Here is a 20,272-nt window from a genome sequence, read left to right on the forward strand (position 1 = left end):
ATGAAGCTATGGTTTTCTTCAGCAGAAACGGCTGGGAATCAAGAGGAGTCATGGGAGCAGAGGAAGATGCAAAGGTCTGCAGGTTTTTGGTGGAGTTGAAGGGAAGAAGAGGGCTATGGTAGGACTGTAAGCTTCGAAAGAGAAGAATGCGTGCTGTGGTTTTATATAGCCATTCTTTCTGCAGAAGAATCTCTGCACCATGAGAGAGAGAGAGGAGAGAGAGAGAGAGATGAAAATGGTACAGAACGGAAAGGGGTATTTGGGTAATTTGATGAAAGGGTATTTGTGTTAATTAATTAATTAATTAGATCCTCGGTGATCTAAAAATAATAATAATAATCGAGAAAGAAGATGTGTGTGTTTTATATTGTCTTTTATGTAGGTAAGGTCTCTGAAAGAAGAAAGAAGGGGGGGGGCCAATGTCGGTTTGGTAGATGAATATCGGTTTGGTTTGTATACATACATCGGTTTGGCTTGTATATATATATATATAATATGGTCGTCTTCTTTGCAAACGGAAGTTCCCAAGGGAGAAAGCTGCAAAAGGAGAGAGAGAATAAATAAATAAAATATAAATAAATAAAAAGAGAGATACGTTCTAGAGAGAGAAGTACGGTTTGGAGAGGGAGAGAGTGTGTCTGTGTGTGTGGAGTGGAGGGGCAGATCTTAGAGCGAGAATCTAGAGAGAGACTGCGTGTACGTTAGAGAGAGAGAGAGAGAGGGAAAAAGAAATATATTAAATAAACAAAATAATAAATGGTTTTTTTTTAATATCAATTAAAGATGCATTTACTCCGATTCTTTATTGCCCCAATCACGCATACACACATACATACATACATACATACATACATACATGTGTTTCTTTCTCTTTCCGTTTGTTTTCCTCGCATCTTCGGTTTGTTGTTTTCTTTTCAAGGCGTTTCTTCTTCTCTTTTCTGACGCACACATACATACATACATACATACATACTCTCTCATACATACATACATACATACATACATACATTTATGGAATCCCCACAAATTTTTGGTTTCTCCTTCTCGCGCCTCTGCAAAGTCGATCGGTCGGATGAGCCAAAATCAATAAAATTAAAATAAAATAAATAAGAACCAAATGTAGCAACGTCCGGGGGGGCGGAGCTGCGGGCACGTGGCATCCAGCTGGCGCGCGCTCGCTGACGTGTCGAGTAATGGCTCCTCCAACGGTCCTCCCCCTCCCCTCGATCTCCACCGTCCGATTCTCTTTCTTCTCTCCCTCTCTCTTTCATTTTCTTTTGGGTTCTTCTTTCTTTCCACACATTCCTCCTCAACGGATCTCTTTACACTTTTTATTATATTTTCCTTTTATGTACATATACATATATTGTATAGTTATTAGTGTGCAAAGTTTGATGCTGTTACTGTCCCTTCTATCCAACAAAAAGAAGAAGAAGATATAACACATTCTCTTCTTCTTCTTCTTCTTCTTCTTTTTCATATCCCTTCCCCACTCGTACAAGCCTCCTCCTGCCCAAACAAAAAGACCTCGGCCGACACAACACTATCATGTCCGTGGATCATAAAAGGGCAGCTAGCTAGCTAGCTTTCACACTCCTCGTAGTAAAAATGCCTGCCTCTCATCTTTTGTCACCTGAAACCATGATTTTTGTCACCGTCTCGTGCCCTCCATTACCCCCCGAGCTTTTTTTAGAAACTTAGGGTAGCTTTTTGCAAGTGTAAAGCTGCTCTCTCACATGTGTCGGAAAAAAAAAAATTTCGAGTGCCAACCCGATGTTTTTAATACACCGTCATAAAGAGCTTTACGTTAAAGTTACTAGAGTAATAAAAAAAGAGCAAAAGGGTATGTGAATTCATTGGCTCCATTGTATATACCATTTCCATCGAGATGATAAATAAATATAAGATATACATATCCTAAACCTACCCGCACTCACTATCGCGCAACACATTGCAACTTCCAATGCGATTATTTTATTGCAATTATTACGATTGCTTGCATTATTATAGTTTTCTCTATGGATTCCGCTAGCAATGTTTGCACTAATTGATAGGGATGACAATGATTTCACGATCAATTGAACTACCCGAGTTTTCATAATTGTTTGCACTAGAGGAGATCTCACGATTCACTAGACTAGCAAAGTTTGAGGGTTATTTGCAATACCAATGTTAACACAATTGCTTGAACTACTCAGAGATCCTCACAAAGTGAATGCACTTTTGTCATTTTCTTTATCTTTTGCTCTACGGCACAATCCATTTTCTATTCCACCACTCAACTCCATCACTTTGATATACGTAGAGGAGCATTGATATCTTTATGTGCTTGGGTTTCGAGTTCCATCAACAAAATTGGACTCGCATTCTCATGAAAGTGTAACCTTTACTTTTTGAACCATGTGGAAACTCGTAGTAAGCATACGCTTCTAGTACATCATGCTTAGAAGTATGTCGATATTACATTTGGCTTTGACTTAGAATTGATTTGGCCTCGACACTAGGAACAACCATCCATTGTTTCAGCCATAAATTAGAATGTCATGAAAGCGTACTAATGACGTCACTCCTGTAATTTAATATATTCATGGGTACTTGGAGGGATAATTATTTATGCTTTGCCCTCTCTACATTTGGCACATGCATTTATTTAATTGTTATTGATTAAAAGAACCGTTTACTCTTGGAATGCATTCCATGTGTCACTATATCGACAACTTTCAATAGAATGACTACTCAGAGGTAACGAATAGTCGAAGATGTTTTATCAATGAACCATATGTGGTCGAGCGTCCCCATGTTGAAGCATTTAATGTAATCAAAGTTTGTCCATCTTTTTGCTCTTCGTCTTGCATTTCAACTTATTTTCATATTCCTCCTCTTGTTGAACTCGTTTCTTATTCCACATTTTGGTTGTCTGAAAAATCAATGGCTATCACTATCATAATATACTCATTTAACTTTCAAGTCTCACTCGTCCTTTTCAGATTTTTTAGAGTTTCCACCCCTTATGCATTATGTGTAGGTATATTTTAGATGTTCCTTGATGACTGGGTCCACCTGATATATTTTCAAGATGCTCAATGAAATTGAAGCAATGTGTATGTACATATATAAAGAGTTGGAATTGATTGCAAATTCATCAAGACCCTAACCCTTGTGATTACTTGGGACCGCACAAATTGGTAACTACTTGTTCGTAATCCATCCCCTCCAGAAAGTGACATAGGAATATTTGCTCTTGTTTCGTGGAAATTGTGAAATGATTAGATTTGTATTATTGGAAGCCAGTTTGCAGTACCCTTGTTGCAATGCTAGTTGCTAAATTGACATAAGAGTTTAGTCTTTAGAGACTTAAGTTGAAACTTAATGGCATACAATGTGATTAAAAAACTAAAAAATGGAGATGGAGATGGATCTCTCTCATTGTGAACATTTAGACAATTTGCATTGGCATAGATTTTGAATTCTCTCAAAGTAATGGTGGTTGAGAGGAGAAGGTTGAATCTCGTTCTAGTTGTATAATACATGAGACCATAGAGATGTGTATGGTATTAACGTAGTTGGAATATGTATCTCTTCCAAACAAGGTTATTCAACCTTTGGAGGATCTATCTTTCACGACATGTATTTCACACAAGGACATGCATTGCACATGCCCCATCCAAATGTATGATGATGTGATGATTTACGTAATTAATTAGGGTAGGATTCACATTGAGTTGAGTTAAAAACTATCCTCCATGTAAAGGTGACAATATCCAATCTCAATTTCAAGCATTCTATAAGTTCTTTGACAATGCAAGGCCCATCCATATGTTTAGTACTATGACAATGACAATATTTTTGAATCCAAAGATAATCGTTAACAGAATTTCTACGAATCTTGTAGGTTTAATCTTTGATTACAAACATTTTATCATATGCAAGACACTCAATCCACATACTAAGTGACAAAATTCATGCTTGATTTTGGACAATTCTAATTCATTAAACAACACTTGAGTTTGAACTGAACGAAGAGTTCATGATTGTGAGTCAATTGGGCTGACTTGCTTTAATGGATGAGGTAATTAATTGACAAATTGAATATGATCCCAATCAATCGACCAAGAGTTGATAAAATCAAACAAAACCTAGCCACTTGACCAGGGTTCTCGAACACAAAACATGGCACTGCTTCTAGCACCTTCTAGAGGAGATTGAGACTGTCATTGAGTTTCAACCCCCCCCCCCCCCCCCAAGTAATGATGTTAAAGAAAACTAGAAACACTTAAAAGATCTCATCCTTGAAGTAGGATATCAACACTTTCGAATGTGTGTTGGTGGACATAAAAGATCTAGATTCCCATGTAATTATTGGTTTGATGAGGAATGTAAGCTATATCTCAAACTATACAAGTTTGCAAAAGGAGAAACTTGAATGAACCATGTGTATCATACGTGTGTTCGCATTCGAGAATGATTCAATCAAACGTGTATGGTAAATCATCTCAATGTTGGATCGGATTGGATTGACAAGTTGGATTGGATTGACTATGGTCTATATTATATATTGATTCACTCTCAATCCCAATAAGTGGACTCTAATCCATTGTGAACCACCAACATAAGTATGGTTGCAATATTTGCATTGTATCACATGCATACTTTTGGGATGCTTCTTAAGAATCAAGACATCTCTATCATCCTCACTTTAGAACTTTACAAAAAAATGAGTATGAACTATAGAGATTGAATCAAATATGTCATTATAAATTATAATCAAATGTTCAAAAACTCATAAAACATACATTCGAGAATATGAAGAAAATATGACATAGGCAATAGTAACATAACAACTTATCACTAGGGTGAGCTGATTTCTAATAACAAAGAAAGAAAGAAAAAGAAGAAAAAAGAAACGATAAAAAACTCATAAAACATATATTCGAGAATATGAAGAAAACATGACATAGGCAGTAGTAGAATAAAAATTTACCATTAGGGTGAGCTACTTTCTAATAACAAAGGAAGAAAAAAAAAAGTAACATGACAATAACAAGAGGATATGAGAAAGTTGAGAATTTAACTCAAGACACGAGCAACAATAGCATAGCAACTTACCACTAGGTTAAGCTCAATTCTAATAACAAAATATGAAAAAAATAACCAAAAAACTAATATAAAATTTTGCCATGGTACTAACAAGGGAGAGATGAGAAAATTGGGACTCAAACCCAAGACACAAACAACAATAGCATGTCTCGTTACCACTAGAATGACTTGGATTTGTGATAAAAACATGAAAAAGAAGAACAAAAAAGGAACATGTATTTTTCCCTTTTCAAACGTGTTCGTTTTCAAACGTTTGAATGCTTGCACGAACACGAATATTACGTTCTATGGGAGAAAGTGAATGAGTCATAGCATGACACCAATATAAAAAGGTGGTGAGGAGAAAGAAAAGCCAATACATCCAAATGCAATAAAAGAAAAAGAAGGAAGTTATCAATGGTGAATTTACAAATGAAGAGATGTTAGAATATGTACAAAGCCTATATGAGCATGAGGGAGTGACTCTTATGGTTGAGAACATTGAAACACTTTTGTAATACATGCATTGATCTTGAAGATGACATTAAGGGAATAAAGAAGATGGCTAAGGGAAAAACAACCGATGTAACTCTCATTACAAGTGAGGTCTTAAAATGGACAATGCTAATTACGCATTATTGGAACATGGCTATCATAGATCAAGCTATTAAACCAGGTTTGTCAAATGATTGGCTCAAGAATTGGATTAAGCCAAAATTTAAAGCACGAGATAAAAATAAAGTATCAAATTATTGTACAATCATGGTGAGCTTAGCTATTGCTAAATTGTATAACAATATCATGGAGCAAAAGGTAAGTGCATGGGTTGATAGTCAAAACAAATGAGTACTTGGGCAAACAGGTTAGACCAAAACACTCCACAATAGATCATCTTGTTACATTAAGAGTAATTATGGAAGAGAGTTGACTACAATTTTGGGGGAAAAAGAAAAGAAAAGAAAGTTGACTACGAGGAAAGACACCCTCTTGTTGCTTTGTTGATTTCAAAAAGCATTTGATACAATACCATGAAGTGAGCTTTGGAATAGAATGGTGGAAATTGGCATTCCATTAGAGTATCGAGTTGTCATTACACGATTATACGAGCAAGTTAGATGCTAACTAAAAACTAAGAATGGTTTATCAAAACACTTTTCAAGTAACACGGGGGTTAAGCAAGGATGGCCATTATGACCTACACTCTTTAGTTTATGCATTGAGAAATTGGAAGAAGTGGTGAATAAGGTTGAAAAAGAGGAAGGATTAGATGCCCTGAAACTTATACAACAAGTTATCGTATTGATTTTATATGTAGATGACATGGTTATCTTTTTATATGATATTGATGGTATGCAACGTTTATTTGGAGCATTAGAAGCATTTTGCCAAAGCAGTGGACTAACTGTAATTATGGATAAAACAAAAATGATGGTAGTGTTGAATACGGGTCTCTAATGGCCGTATTCACACCGTCCCTTTGGACAGTATAGTTTTATGACATCTTTGTAAATATGTCAAAGGGAAATTGCCGTAAATAAAATTGTTACATAGTGTGCCTCTTGCTCTCTGTAGTGCAAACCATCTAGTCTCACCAATACCTACCACAAATAAATGGAGCGTATGCTTTGAGTCTAGACTTCAAGTTGGTTGGAAAAGTTATTAAGTGTTGGAAAATAAATGCAACCACAATGATACTCATGGATGGGAAGTGAAACTTGTTAAGAACTAGGCAATTAACTAAGGGTTAATTAGTGTCTAATTATGTTAGTAGTTAATCACACATGTGATTAAGCAACGAAAGGTTGTGTGATATGTGGTGTATGTGTGAGAGAGAAAGAGGAAGTTACACTAATGAACATACACAATAAGGGATGATTAATGAGAGTATAGCTTAACAACTTTTCTCTATATTAAAAAACATCAAATCCACAGATACCCACAATGTGGTATATATATATGTACATCTCATGTGCAAGGGTGCACATGTGCAATGAGAATATAGGTACAAGGATGTAAGTCCTATATTAAATGAACTCGGGAGTGGGAGATTTTGAATGTATCCCATTCAAGTACAAAATCCTATTTAAGGGTTTGAATTCAACACACTAATTAGATTCTATTTATGTAACTACGAAGTTACATAAGTGACAAAATAATTAAACCTAGTTGAGCTTGATATCTCAACAATACTATTGTTATTTAATGCCATGGTAACATAAGTTTTGCTTTATGGAGTAGAATTGTGGGGATGCAATATATCTCTTAATGCATGGAATGAGATAATTGGGAGTTAAATCCGTTGGATCCTATTAAGGTATGCTCTTGGAAACAAGTGTTCAACCTATAGAGATATTAACGCTATAGAGAGTATATAGATATATTACAAAAGTCAAGAATATGCCAAATCATAGATCGCCACATATTGATTGGAATGTTGGATGTAAACTACAAAAGAATCACAAAGAGCAAAATTCTCTCATTTGGTTGAGTAGTTGATATCAAAAGATGGTTCAAAAGATGGGATATGGAAGATCTCCTAGAGCTTCTAAGTGATGCTATGAAAAATATGTAGTTATCGAGGAAAGATTAACGAACCCACTAAGGAAGAAGTGGAAAGGTGCTAAAAGGACAAATATGAGAAGATTACATTGCAAACATCAATCGTGAATGTTGGGTTCTACATAAGGCAAGAAGGCATGGCCTATTGATCGTATTCAATCTTACCTCATTATTTAACTTGAGTATTAATTCTCGTAGAGCCCTAACACTACTTGACACTCAATCACACAACCTAGGTATTGAATCAAAATCAGCCAAATATAAAGGCATGTCAAGTTTCTAAGTCAACAGTCGGCCATAGTACGTAATATTCGTGTTCGTTAGCCCAAACATTCGTTTTCATACGTATGAAAACGAATGCGTATAATATTAAAACATTCGTGTGTTTGTGTGTGTGTTTTTTTTAAACACTTTTTACCTTAACTTTCTTACCTAAAAAAAGCAAATTATCTTATAATAAATAATGAGTGCAAAAGTATGGTATTTAGTATTTACCATACTTCGAGGGTGTTTTTTCGTACGCGAATGATAAGAATATACGAGAATGCGAATGGCACGTATGCTTCTTACTATGGTCCAACTCAGGACTACTAGAGGATGAGTATCACTCGCTTTTTACATGCTCTCCATGTACATAGTGCAAATCCTGCAACACAAAAGAGTGGCTACTTCTTTTTAACTCCCCTGAAACGCAAACGCAAACGCAAACGCAAACTATGCCTGTTGCCGCCTGTGGGAGCTTATTCGTGGTCCCTGTCTCTCAGAAGGGCTTTGGAGCAGGATCTTCGAACAAGAAGAAGAAGCAAGCACCATCCCCACAGAAAGGAAATGGAGTCCTTCCAACTTCTTCCTCTGATGAGAAGAAGCAGAAGAAAGCAGTTGTCCTCAGAGAAGGGTCTCAAGAGCTTCATGGTGTTCTCAAATCCGTGGAAAAGGTTGTTTCTCATACCAAATTTCTATTCTTTCCTTCTTTCTCTCTCCCTGTCTCCCTGTATGTGTGTAACAATTTCTAGCTGTTAATCATCAGGAAATTTAAATAAATGATTAATTTATTTCCCAATCACTGCAAGAAAGAAGTTGCCTTCATGGCTTCAAAGAGTCACCAAATCTATGAAAAGGTCGTTTCTTACAGAAAAACTCAGTTATTTTTTGTGTTTAATAACTCAGGAGAGGAATGACAAATTGTAGCAGTAGATCGTTTTTAAATGTAAGAAACTCAAAGTGCCACAAAAATCTGTGGAACAAGGTTTCTCTTTGATATCACTTTTGTGTTAATTCTGAAGGGAATGGAAAGCTTCAGCAGCAGATAGTATTTAAAATCAAAACCAGGCTTAGGTTTCCTTCTTAAATACAAGAAAACAAGTATCCTCCGTGAAGTCCTGTAAGAGCTTCATAGCGTCATCGCAAATGCTTGGTTCTTATACTAAGTTTCAGCAAGGGAATGAAAATTTATAGCAGTAGATTTTCTGGAGTTTTTTTAACCAATTTGGAATATCACCTTCAGCAGACTGGAAAACTATCGTTATTGGATAAAGAGAAGTGCTCAAGCTTCCATAGATCCTATTTGCTATGCTGATATGGTTCCACCTTATATAATATTATCTTCCCTGCACTTTAGTTTTTCATTTAGTATCATAATTTGTATGTAATCTAAATGCAGGATCATGCTAAAGGACGTAATAGTAAACTGAACATAGACAACGACATTGCAGCAAAGGGAAAAGTAGATTTTGTGAAAGTTGAATCATGGGGAGATGCTAGCAGTAGTCAAGGTGATCTTGATAATCTGAAAGTAAAAGCTTTCAGTCCAGCTTTTACTTCAACTGATATGGATGCTCCCTTCTATGAAAGACTTGTTTACCATCTTCAATTGTTGGAGAGTAAGGTGCACTTTCTACTTTATGCTTACTAGAAGTGTTTTTTTGAAAACAATAGCTCCTCCCTCGATGCCATTATTTACATGAATTTTGTCATGGCTTTGACTTGTGTAAGGTGATATTAAGCTTTGTATTCTAGCCTCTAGGCTTCATTTAAAAAATAGTTTTCTGAGATAAATGGCAAATTTTCTTTATGCCTCAGTAAAATATACTCCATGCTCTGATAAAACCTTTATGAAAAATAATTTCATGAGTTGGAGATCCTCAAACGCTGATCTGGAATTGTTCTACAGTGGTTATATTTGGTTGTCACATAAAAGACTTGACAACTCATTCCAGCCAACTCTTTACTTGGACCATGGACATTTTTATGTCGAGGTTGATGAATGCTATGCATTAACATTGAGCAATGGAGGTCGATTAAAGAAGCATTATCAGCCAGACCTCAATCCTACCATTTAGCATTTGCCATATTGAGGTACTAGGCTTACCAATGTATGGAAAAGCTTAATTGCTAATTCTTAGGTTATCAGCATTGATGTAACAAGAGAAGCAGAACTATGGCGATGACTAAACTTGAGCAATGAAGGATGCGGAATTTAGAAGTTGTTTATAGCCATGATGAAAAATAGAGGGGACACCTAATGAGATTACACTAGAAATTAAGAAGGGTCTAGCTCAGAAGTAGTTTAGAATTATGCATTGATGTAACAAGAGAAGCAGAACTATGGCGATGACTAAACTTGACTAAACTAGAAATTAATTTAGAAGTTGTTTATCGGCATTGATGTAACAAGAGAAGCAGAACTATGGTGATGACTAAACTTGAGCTATGAAGGATGTGGAACTTAGAAGTTGTTTATAAAATTATAGCCATGATGAAAAATAGAGGGGACACCTAATGAGATTACACTAGAAATTAAGAAGGGTCTAGCTTACAAGTAGTTTAGAATTATGCATTTAGCTATCCAGAAATCTCATGCAGCTTGAGTTTGATGGAAAACTTGAACGCAGAAGTTAAGATAGCATCATGGATCTCACGATTGAGAAGCTGCCATAGTAGGGGTTGCACAGTGAACGGATGCAATAATTAAAGAAGTGGGAGTGGAACGGGAGCATAGATTTCTTCAGATGGGTGGATCATGTTCAATAATGCAATGGACAAAAGATTATTAAAATCACTAAAGAAAAACCTAAATGAGTGTCTCCAATGCTTGTGAAGAAAATTCTGAAGTAACTGGATGACAGATATTTTGAGATTATCTGATTATGATCAAAAGGACCATGGACAAAAAAAACTTATGAACAAGCTAAATGAGCTCAAATGCTAATGAAGAAAACTGGCTCGATACATTTGTCTTCAATTTTGACAACATTTGACACAATATTTTGGTTCTTTTGTAGGGTGATATATCAGTAGTGCAGGCACAATCTCTACCACAATTCCAGAACTGGGCTTTTGGAGAAAATCGATATCTCCAATACCTCATTGATCAGGTGATATATCTCAATCAATGCCTTCTGAGCACATGCGATGAATCTGACTTGAAATTTGAAGCCTCTAAATTATCTGATGTTTTGTAGCATGCAGTTTTTGATGCTTTGAGATTCAGCATATCAAGTCTACAAAATTCAATCAGTACTGATGCTGGTCTGTCATGTCAAGATGCAGAAACCAAGAAATCAGCTATGGCAGTGGGATTGTTTAATGAGGCCCTAGGCCTTGATAGATGTGAGGTTGAATTGCTTTCCTTTCAATTTTGATATTCAATCTAAGCATTTTAATTCCTTAGTTTGTGACCTCAGAATGAAAGACCTATGCTCCAAATTGTCTGATTTGATTGGATGCCAAGGTTTTCCAAAACTTTGAGAAATTGAGTAGAATATAAATGCTATCCTTGTTGATGAATATGGTCATCAACAACACCACAATCTGTATCTTTTAAGGTGAAAGAATAATGATTAGTCCTTTTATGAAAATGCTGAATATGAGAAAGAGAGAGAAAATTTAAGGGGGATACAAAATAGCCCCTTGATGTATAACCGAAGCAATGTCTGTGATGTTTGAAAGTGACATTTCAATTTTTATCGACATTTTGAAACCATACTCTTTAGAAATAAAAGAAAAAGGAAAAGAAACAAAAGGTGAAGCCTAGGGAAACTACTTGTAGAGGGCTGCATCAAAATGGCAGAGAAACTGTGGAAGGTAGGTATGAAGTGGCTATGAAGGAGACCATGTTATTGCTTTCATCCAGAACTTACTTTCTGAAATGAAAGAGGTTCTCCATTCCTGTAATAATGATTAGGAGCCTGTGTACGATGTTTTAAACTACTACCTTGATACTATAGTATTTGCGAAAAAAAAGAAAATAGAAAAGAAACAGAAGGTTAAGACTAGGGAAACTATGAGTAGAGTGTATGGAGTGGCTCTGAAGGAGAGACCATGCCATTATTTTCGTGCTTTCTGAAATGAAAGGGGTTTTCCATTACCATAATAATTGTTAGCACGCTGTATATGATGTTTGAAAGTGATATTTTGACACTATACTTTACGAAAAAAGAAAAAGAAAAAGAAGGTTAATACTAGGCCTCTACAAGTAGAGGGCTGCACCAAGATGAAACAGAAATTGTGCAAGGTAGGTATGAAGTGGTGTCAAGTAAATAATGCTATTGCATTTGTTCAAAACTTACTTTCTGAAAATGAAAGTGGTTTCCATTACCATAATAATGCTTAGCACACGTTTGCCTTTGTTACAAAAAAGAAAATTTCAAGTTCTTTCATAAATCATGCAACGTCCTGTAATAGTCATATTTTGAAAGCAAACATTGCTGGTCATATTTTGTTAATTTTTGCCAATCTTGAAAGCAGACCAGTGCTACAGAACTTTATCTCTTCATAATCTTTGTAACTTTGAACTCCTTTTCATTCTAATGCAGGCTTTGAGCAATGATATCAAGTCTTTATCTATGGCCATGAGTGCTGGAAGTACTAAAGATTTGGAGCTGCCAAAACCGACCACTCAGACAGTTGCTTATGTGAAGGTTGGCCTGAAGACATATTGAATAATTGAATAATTATAGGATTAAGGACTGAATATAATCATTTTAATTTGATTTGCAGTATTTAAATCAACTTGCTAGAGCTGCAAGCAATGAGAATGATGGAAAGCAAGCATGCCTGAGTATATTGGCTCATATCTTTACAATCTATGTGACTCATCTGACTACAGGTGTGTAACAATCTTACAGAAAAATATAAAGAAAGAAAGAAAAAGTAGTGTTGTCTAACACCCGTAATAATATGTCCACAGGTTATAAACATTAGAATGCCTACATTTGAAACATTGTATTAACCTCTAGTTGAGCACTTCTTCCAGAAAAGAGAGTCTGGTAATGGCCGTTTCGCACCAGCCATGCAATGCTCCTTGCCCAATTGCAAGAATTCTACCAGATCAAAGTTAAAATAAAACGAAGTTAACACATATTTTGTGTCCGATTTTCACATTTGCATTATTGTGAAATATTGAATTCGCACCACAGCATATCTAAAATATTTGTTTGATCTTTAGGAATGCGGATAGGTGCGAAAGCTTTGGATTGTCTTCCAGTTCTGAAGCAGGCAAAAGGAGTCAATTTTTATCGAGACTATCCTGAGGTCAGTATGAGTGACTGTAATCTAGTGTTAGAGTTGATCATGACTCAAGAAGAAGATCAGAACCTGGATGATCCTGACATAGGTTTTTTCTTTGTTATCAGCATGTGAAAGACCCGTTAAAGATCTTCATTGCTTCAATCAATAAGATCACAGATTTCGTTTCTTTAAAAGAAGACCAAGAGCAGGTATGTCTGAAGAATTATAATAGAAAAATACCAAAAATCCCTACTTTTTGACTGTATTTAACAAACAAGTACTGGGACACCCTTGTAGTGGTAAAATGTCTAAAAACCAAGTGGTTTTGACGTAAATGGAGAAACAAGGTAGGGGTGTTTTCCCATAGCTGGATATTAGTTGATGCCAGTCATATTTTGATGTTTTTCCCCTAACTGGATATTATATAAGAAAATGGTATGTTCCTTCAACTATTCTCAGGTGATGGAAGAACTCCCAAAAGCGATGCAAAAGACCAGTCTGCTACTTGTAACGCTTGCTGTCCAAGAACGAGACTTGATCCATGAAAATGTACATTAGATCAGCAGTATTTGACCCAAAGATTGTTCAAATATTTGAGTATAAAGTCAAATCCAATTATTTGATTTTTTTTAGCCCTTCAGTTTAAGCACATGCCCTATTTGTCAGCCAATCACATCCCATATCTGGGTCTATCCATACCACAGGGAAGATATCCTGATTTCGAAGCATTGGATTATACCAAAGTATAATCCCATCTGAAGGTCTGGATAAGAAATTTTAAACTAGTATGATTGAATTGTATGCAGTTTAACTTGAAGGTTTTCCCGATGACATCCAATGCTTAAAATACCATATATGATGAATACTTGATGATTGTGTTGGTGTTAATATCTTGGTTGAGTGAGGAATTGTCAATGACTTAATTTTAATGAAACAATCGAATCCAAACAGATGTGCACATGATGTAATTAATTATTATCAATAACTTACTAATTATTATTACCAAGTACCACATGTTTTATCTATTATCAATAACTTAAAAAGCACTTCTATCTTTATTGTAATTTTTTGGCTGAAAAACTGGGCAGCGAATAGTTTGGGTTTTCTCTATTGTATATCTTTATCAATAACAAACTCTTGGGGTAGGGTCAGAGGTGTTGGATGTTGATGGGGGGAGTCAGAGATCTTGCATTTGGTTTGTGGTTGTTTGTGAAGAACTCCTTAAATTTTCCAATGAGCTAGATGGAGCTAATGTACTTGATGAAGAGGGAAAAGGTGATGTTCCACTTAAACTAACTTAAGCGGGCATGAACCACAAGTCAAGCATGGTTTCAAAATCTCGTGTGTAGGATGTAGGGAGGATGTTGACACGGGTTCACAGACCAACGAGTTGCTGCCTGGTTGGTCCTTTATTTAAGTTGAACATTAGTCCCCATGATGGATGGTTATGTGTCGGGGGTAACGAATGGATAGAGGTAACTATAGAGGTGGGGAAGGCATGAAGTGAGGCGACGATGAATGAGGGGAGTAAGAATGTTTGTCAGGGGTGCATTGGAGTAAAAGGGGGTGGGGTGGAGTGAGTCTGGCGAGGTTCTGGCTTGGTTGTGGTGGGTGGGTGGGTGGGTGGGGGCTATGGGGACATAGTGAGGGATGGTGGGTGTATGTACAAATGTATGTGTTGTGTTAACTAACGAAGCTTGTCCACTGAAGCCTGGATCCGAGTTCATTGTATGAGGGCCTTCAAGCTAGGCTTTGTGTACCCATCTACTGCGTGTTTTACACAATATCGTTGTTGGGTCTCTTCTCGTTTCTTCATTAGGTGCGGTTGTGTGGCAATCCTTAGATCATGTCTACAACACGGAAGTGGGTATCCATTGTTGTCTAGGTATTGTAGTGTGGAAAATAGATTTGTCGGGTGGAGTGAGGCATCACTATCTTTGTGTTGTTGGGGTTGGATTTCGCCATCGTGTGTACTTTTGTTTTCTCAACCTATCTTTTTGATTGGGGATGTTTCATTGGTTTGTTGGTTGACAAGGGAAGAACTTGTGTTTTGGGCCTAGCTTCTTGCTTAGGGGAGAATAGTTGGTCAATTGGGTTCCATTTGCTCCCTCATTGAGTGAAGTTTGTTAAGAAATCCTTGATGATGTAATCAAAATCAGTCACAATGTCTTTGGGGAGGGTACAGAACCATATGTCAACTTGGTCATTGAGTGTGAGGCCAAATGTTGCCACCTTTGTGACTTTAGTGATTGGTTCATATGCTTGACTTATTTGCTTGAAACACTCAACATGACCATACGCATCCCCAAATCCGAGGAAATGAGGGACCAACTTTGAAATTGTGGTGTTTTTCCTACAATCGTTCGTCGGGTGTCTCTGGCCCATGGTTGTGTGCCTCTCTCTTTCCATCAACGAGACTACAGTTCGCATTGATTGTTTGGTACTTACCAATTCGATAAAAGTTTTCTTACAATCATTCAAAACCCACAACAACATGGAAGTCTTTCTAGGGTTTTCAATGTGATTGCTTCTGCCCTTAAGTCTTCTTGCAATAAATGAGAACACGTTGCATGGGTGAGGAATTGAGGTGCATGTATTCAATGTGAAAATTCTTGTCGTTACCTCTTGACTTTCTGTAACAAATGGGAGCCCATGACATGGCCGTGGGTTATGTTCAAGGTGTTCGGGGGGCGTGATTTTTCAGCCCCAGTTTGCGTGTGGAGCGACAGGAAACCCTATTGGGTCAAATTTGACTCCTGTTTTAACGAGCTTCGTGTGTGTGTGCGTGTCACGTGTGTTTTCTTCCGGTTCGGCTTCCCTTGGAGCCTCTCACACATAACAACAAAAACACTCCTCCTTCTTCTTCTTCTTCTTCTTCTTCTTCTTCTTCATGGAAGAATTGATTTGTATCGAAACGTTTTATGAATTTACATATTTAGCCCCCCTTCTTCTTCTTCTTCTTCTTCTTCTTCTTCATTCTGAAGAAGAAAGGAAGAAAGAAAAGCAGAAGAGAGGAAAAGTCGGAGGCGCGCGTGATGATGGCTTCTTCTTCTTCTTCTTCTTCTGCATCCTCATTATGGCGAGCCCTCATTTGTCGATGTAAACGCTCTTCTTTCAACATTCCATTTCTCAGGAGTTCTCAAGCATCCCAGGATCAGAAGAAAGACGTTCTTCTCCTTCGGCAGAGTTCTGTTTACCATGGAGAAGGAAATCAACAAGAAGAAGAAAATGTTCACTATCTATGGAAATCTTCTCCCTCTTCATCATCAATATCAGAATCTAGAGACCGGTTAATTTCTGCAACAGAAAAGTCGGAAGACGGGTTTTTAGAGCATAGATTTGGGTCGAAATTAGGGTTTGGAGGTTCTTCTCTTGCCCTAGAGTCTTCTTTACACGATTTTTTGAATAAGAATCGTGTGGGAGTTTTCAAGTTGGGGTTTCCTAACCACGAAATCTTTCCATTATCTGACAATAAATTGGATAGATTTGGGTCAAATTTAGGGTTCAGAGCCTCATCACTTAATTTTGAGACTTCCCTACATGATTTCTTGAACACGATCCATGTTGGAAGCTCCAAGTTGAAAAGGTTTGTGTATATGCCGGGTGTGCTCGGATCAGATGACATCTCAATGGAGGCTGATAGTGTGAAACGGAAAAGGAAGAAGAAGATGAACAAACATAAGCATCGGAAACTTCGTCGCTTGGCTCGAAAGTCGAAGAAATGAGAAAGAGTTTAACCTTTCTCTCTGTAGAATTTTTTTTGCTGCTAAAAAAAGGGTATTCCAGCATGAGTTTTATCTCAGTTTGGAGCACAGATAAAAGAAGCATTGTATTGGCTTTTGAAAGAAAATATCAGGTTAGAGCTCTAAATTTCCTTCTTCAATCAGCAATGTTTTGATTTAGAGATTAACTTCTTTTAGTTAGCAAAACTTGGCATTTTTATTGGATACCGAACTGGTTTTCACGTGAATGTGCACGGCTTTTACGATTGATCTTTAATAAGTTCATATCTTAATCCTATTCAATAGTTAACTTTATGATTTATAAATGGTTCGTTTTTTTTTATAGAAGTAGCTATTTGTATTAATTCTTAAGTGGGTATTTTATCATGTTCAATGGCAATCTTGATGACCTAGAAATAAACTTTTGTTTTCAAATTTTTGCTTTGTTTGGGATAGTCAAACAATGATTTTACACGATTCCTTTCATTGCCTTTATTCATACATATTGTTTTCATCCATAAGAATCTTCTGTAGCATTTCAAATCTCTTTGTTTTTGGCATTACAATGGATTGAAGAGAGTATTCTATATGCATTGCCTTAATTCATAAGCTGGTATATTTTCATCCGCATTTTGCTATGTTCTTTGTTTTCCATATTATAATGCAGTTTATGAGATACCTTCAAGTGATTATGTTGATTAGGTTATTATAGAGACTCTTTGTATGCACTCTCCATGTTTTTCATATTATAATTGACCGAAGAGAAGAGCTTGGATCAAGATGTCTTATAATGTAAGTTAACTTCAGGGTGGACACAGGAAGCAAAATGGTTTTGTCACTTGTGCTACTAGAATCTGGCTGCATTTAGATATGCCCACTTTGCTTTCTGCATTATACTAAAAGATGCAAAGTTTATGAAACAAAAGGATTCTGCAAATCTATGGTGATAAGAGTCTTTGTACACTCTTTTGTTTCCAAATCTCTCTATTCAAATGGACTGAAGAAAACGTTTTCACAATGCCTTCAATTGTTTTTCAAGGCTGAATATATATAAAGCAAAAGGATTCTATAAATGAGTGATAATGGGTTGGTTAGGAACTGGGGGAACTTTGTGAGCGTGTAAGAGGAATGATGAGCGCATAACAGGAATGATGAGAAATTTCTCTCCACCACTAAATATATTATGTACGTAATTGTTTCAAGAGTCTTATAATGTAGGGTAAAATATAAGCTGAAAAGTTTGTGCTGTAGCACATATCTTTAGCCTCTGATTTATGTTGGTATAAATTTTGCTTTATTTCCTATGTTATGCATTGATATATCTTCACTAAACCTAAACCCATAAAAAAGTAATAGAGCATCATTTGAGAAACATTTGCAAGGTTGTAGAGGGAGCCAAGAGATGTTGTTCAATCACATAGGATGGAATCCACACCCTTAACACTATCAATCACACTTTAGAATTAATCACTATTAACATCAACTTATTATGATCAGAGTATGAACACAAGGTGCCATTGGACAATCAAATCTCAACTACTCTCTATTTGGTTTATACATTGATAAAGAGTTTGGAATGCAAGAAGGCATTGAAGAAGTTATAATTGGAATGTAGTTATGTGCACACAATGTAGCGCTTTTAGCAAATACTTGAGAAGATGTCCAAAAACTAATGAGTGTGTTGGTGAACTTTTGCATGCATGGTGAGTAGTATCTACTATCAATGGTGCGAAAATGAAGAGTACTCTTGTGAAGATTCAACTCAAGGACAAGCCGTGTAGTCTATGCAATAATGTGTAGTCTATGGAATAATGGGCCACTTGAAAAGATAGAAAACGTGAAATACGTTGGGCTTGAGGCGCCGGTCATAGAGAGAATGAATGTGTTACTTGTTTCTTTGGAAGTGTGAAAAAGGGCTTACTATGCATTTTAGAACATTTATAACCAAGGAGAAATTAGTGTTGGCTACTCAAGGGAAAATACTCTTCAACACTTTTGTGAAATTACTGCTTTATGTGATTGAAAAATAAGGTGAAAACATCCCCAAGACAATTTAGAAAGAGTTTGAAAATATTCTAAAGGGTTTTTCTTTGAAATTTCTTCAAATCAAGATAGGTTTCTCTATGAGTGAGGCTTTTAGCATAGGTGAGAAGACTCATCATCTATGTATATTTTGCTATCAACAAGTTTGTGAGTTTGAGTAACACCTTAATACAATGCTCTGTCTTTGGCATTTTAGAACATTTATAACCAAGGAGAAATTAGTGTTGGCTACTCAAGGGAAAATACTCTTCAACACTTTTGTGACATTACTGCTTTATGTGATTGAAAAATAAGGTGAAAACATCCCCAAGACAATTTAGAAAGAGTTTGAAAATATTCTGAAGGGTTTTTCTTTGAAATTTCTTCAAATCAAGATAGGTTTCTCTATGAGTGAGGCTTTTAGCATAGGTGAGAAGACTCATCATCTATGTATATTTTGCTATCAACAAGTTTGTGAGTTTGAGTAACACCTTAATACAATGCTTTGTCTTTGGCATTTTAGAACATTTATAACCAAGGAGAAATTAGTGTTGGCTACTCAAGGGAAAATACTCTTCAACACTTTTGTGACATTACTGCTTTATGTGATTGAAAAATAAGGTGAAAACATCCCCAAGACAATTTAGAAAGAGTTTGAAAATATTCTAAAGGGTTTTTCTTTGAAATTTCTTCAAATCAAGATAGGTTTCTCTATGAGTGAGGCTTTTAGCATAGGTGAGAAGACTCATCATCTATGTATATTTTGCTATCAACAAGTTTGTGAGTTTGAGTAACTCCTTAATACAATGCTCTGTCTTTGGCATTTTAGAACATTTATAACCAAGGAGAAATTAGTGTTGGCTACTCAAGGGAAAATACTCTTCAACACTTTTGTGACATTACTGCTTTATGTGATTGAAAAATAAGGTGAAAACATCCCCAAGACAATTTAGAAAAAGTTTGAAAATATTCTAAAGGGTTTTTCTTTGAAATTTCTTCAAATCAAGATAGGTTTCTCTATGAGTGAGGCTTTTAGCATAGGTGAGAAGACTCATCATCTATGTATATTTTGCTATCAACAAGTTTGTGAGTTTGAGTAACACCTTAATACAATGCTCTGTCTTTGGCACATAAAGATGACCTTGGTACCCTACTATAATTGTAGCACCATGAGAGATACTTGTCTTTGATCTATATTGCAATGTTGGAGACTCTTGTAGGTTATCTACTATGTATTGTCTTACTTAACTATTCTAATGTTTACCTTCTTATTGGTTTGTTGCTAAGGGATCAAATAGTTTTTACCTTAATGTTGATGAGACAATTGTCAAACATATTTGAGCGTGATTACCTCACTTTAGTTAACTATCAACTTACCATCCTCT

General features: G+C 36.2%; 1 protein-coding gene across 1 annotated transcript; it reads left to right on the top strand.

The window, feature by feature from the left end:
• The first annotated feature begins 8,322 nt into the window (after positions 1 to 8,322).
• On the top strand, positions 8,323 to 14,031 carry LOC147861728 (uncharacterized). The gene is made up of 9 exons (XM_087322991.1): positions 8,323 to 8,570; positions 9,296 to 9,520; positions 10,917 to 11,009; positions 11,097 to 11,249; positions 12,450 to 12,554; positions 12,634 to 12,742; positions 13,082 to 13,167; positions 13,269 to 13,352; positions 13,603 to 14,031. The coding sequence occupies exons 1-9, from the start codon at positions 8,352 to 8,354 to the stop codon at positions 13,699 to 13,701; spliced, it is 1,173 nt and encodes a 390-aa protein (XP_087179117.1). The 5' UTR covers positions 8,323 to 8,351; the 3' UTR covers positions 13,702 to 14,031.
• Positions 14,032 to 20,272: the final 6,241 nt, after the last annotated feature.

This window comes from Azolla caroliniana, unplaced genomic scaffold (assembly GCF_043228905.1).
Source record: "Azolla caroliniana isolate FFs.n. ecotype wild unplaced genomic scaffold, voAzoCaro1.0.p SCAF_7, whole genome shotgun sequence".
Classification (NCBI taxonomy): Eukaryota; Viridiplantae; Streptophyta; class Polypodiopsida; order Salviniales; family Salviniaceae; genus Azolla; species Azolla caroliniana.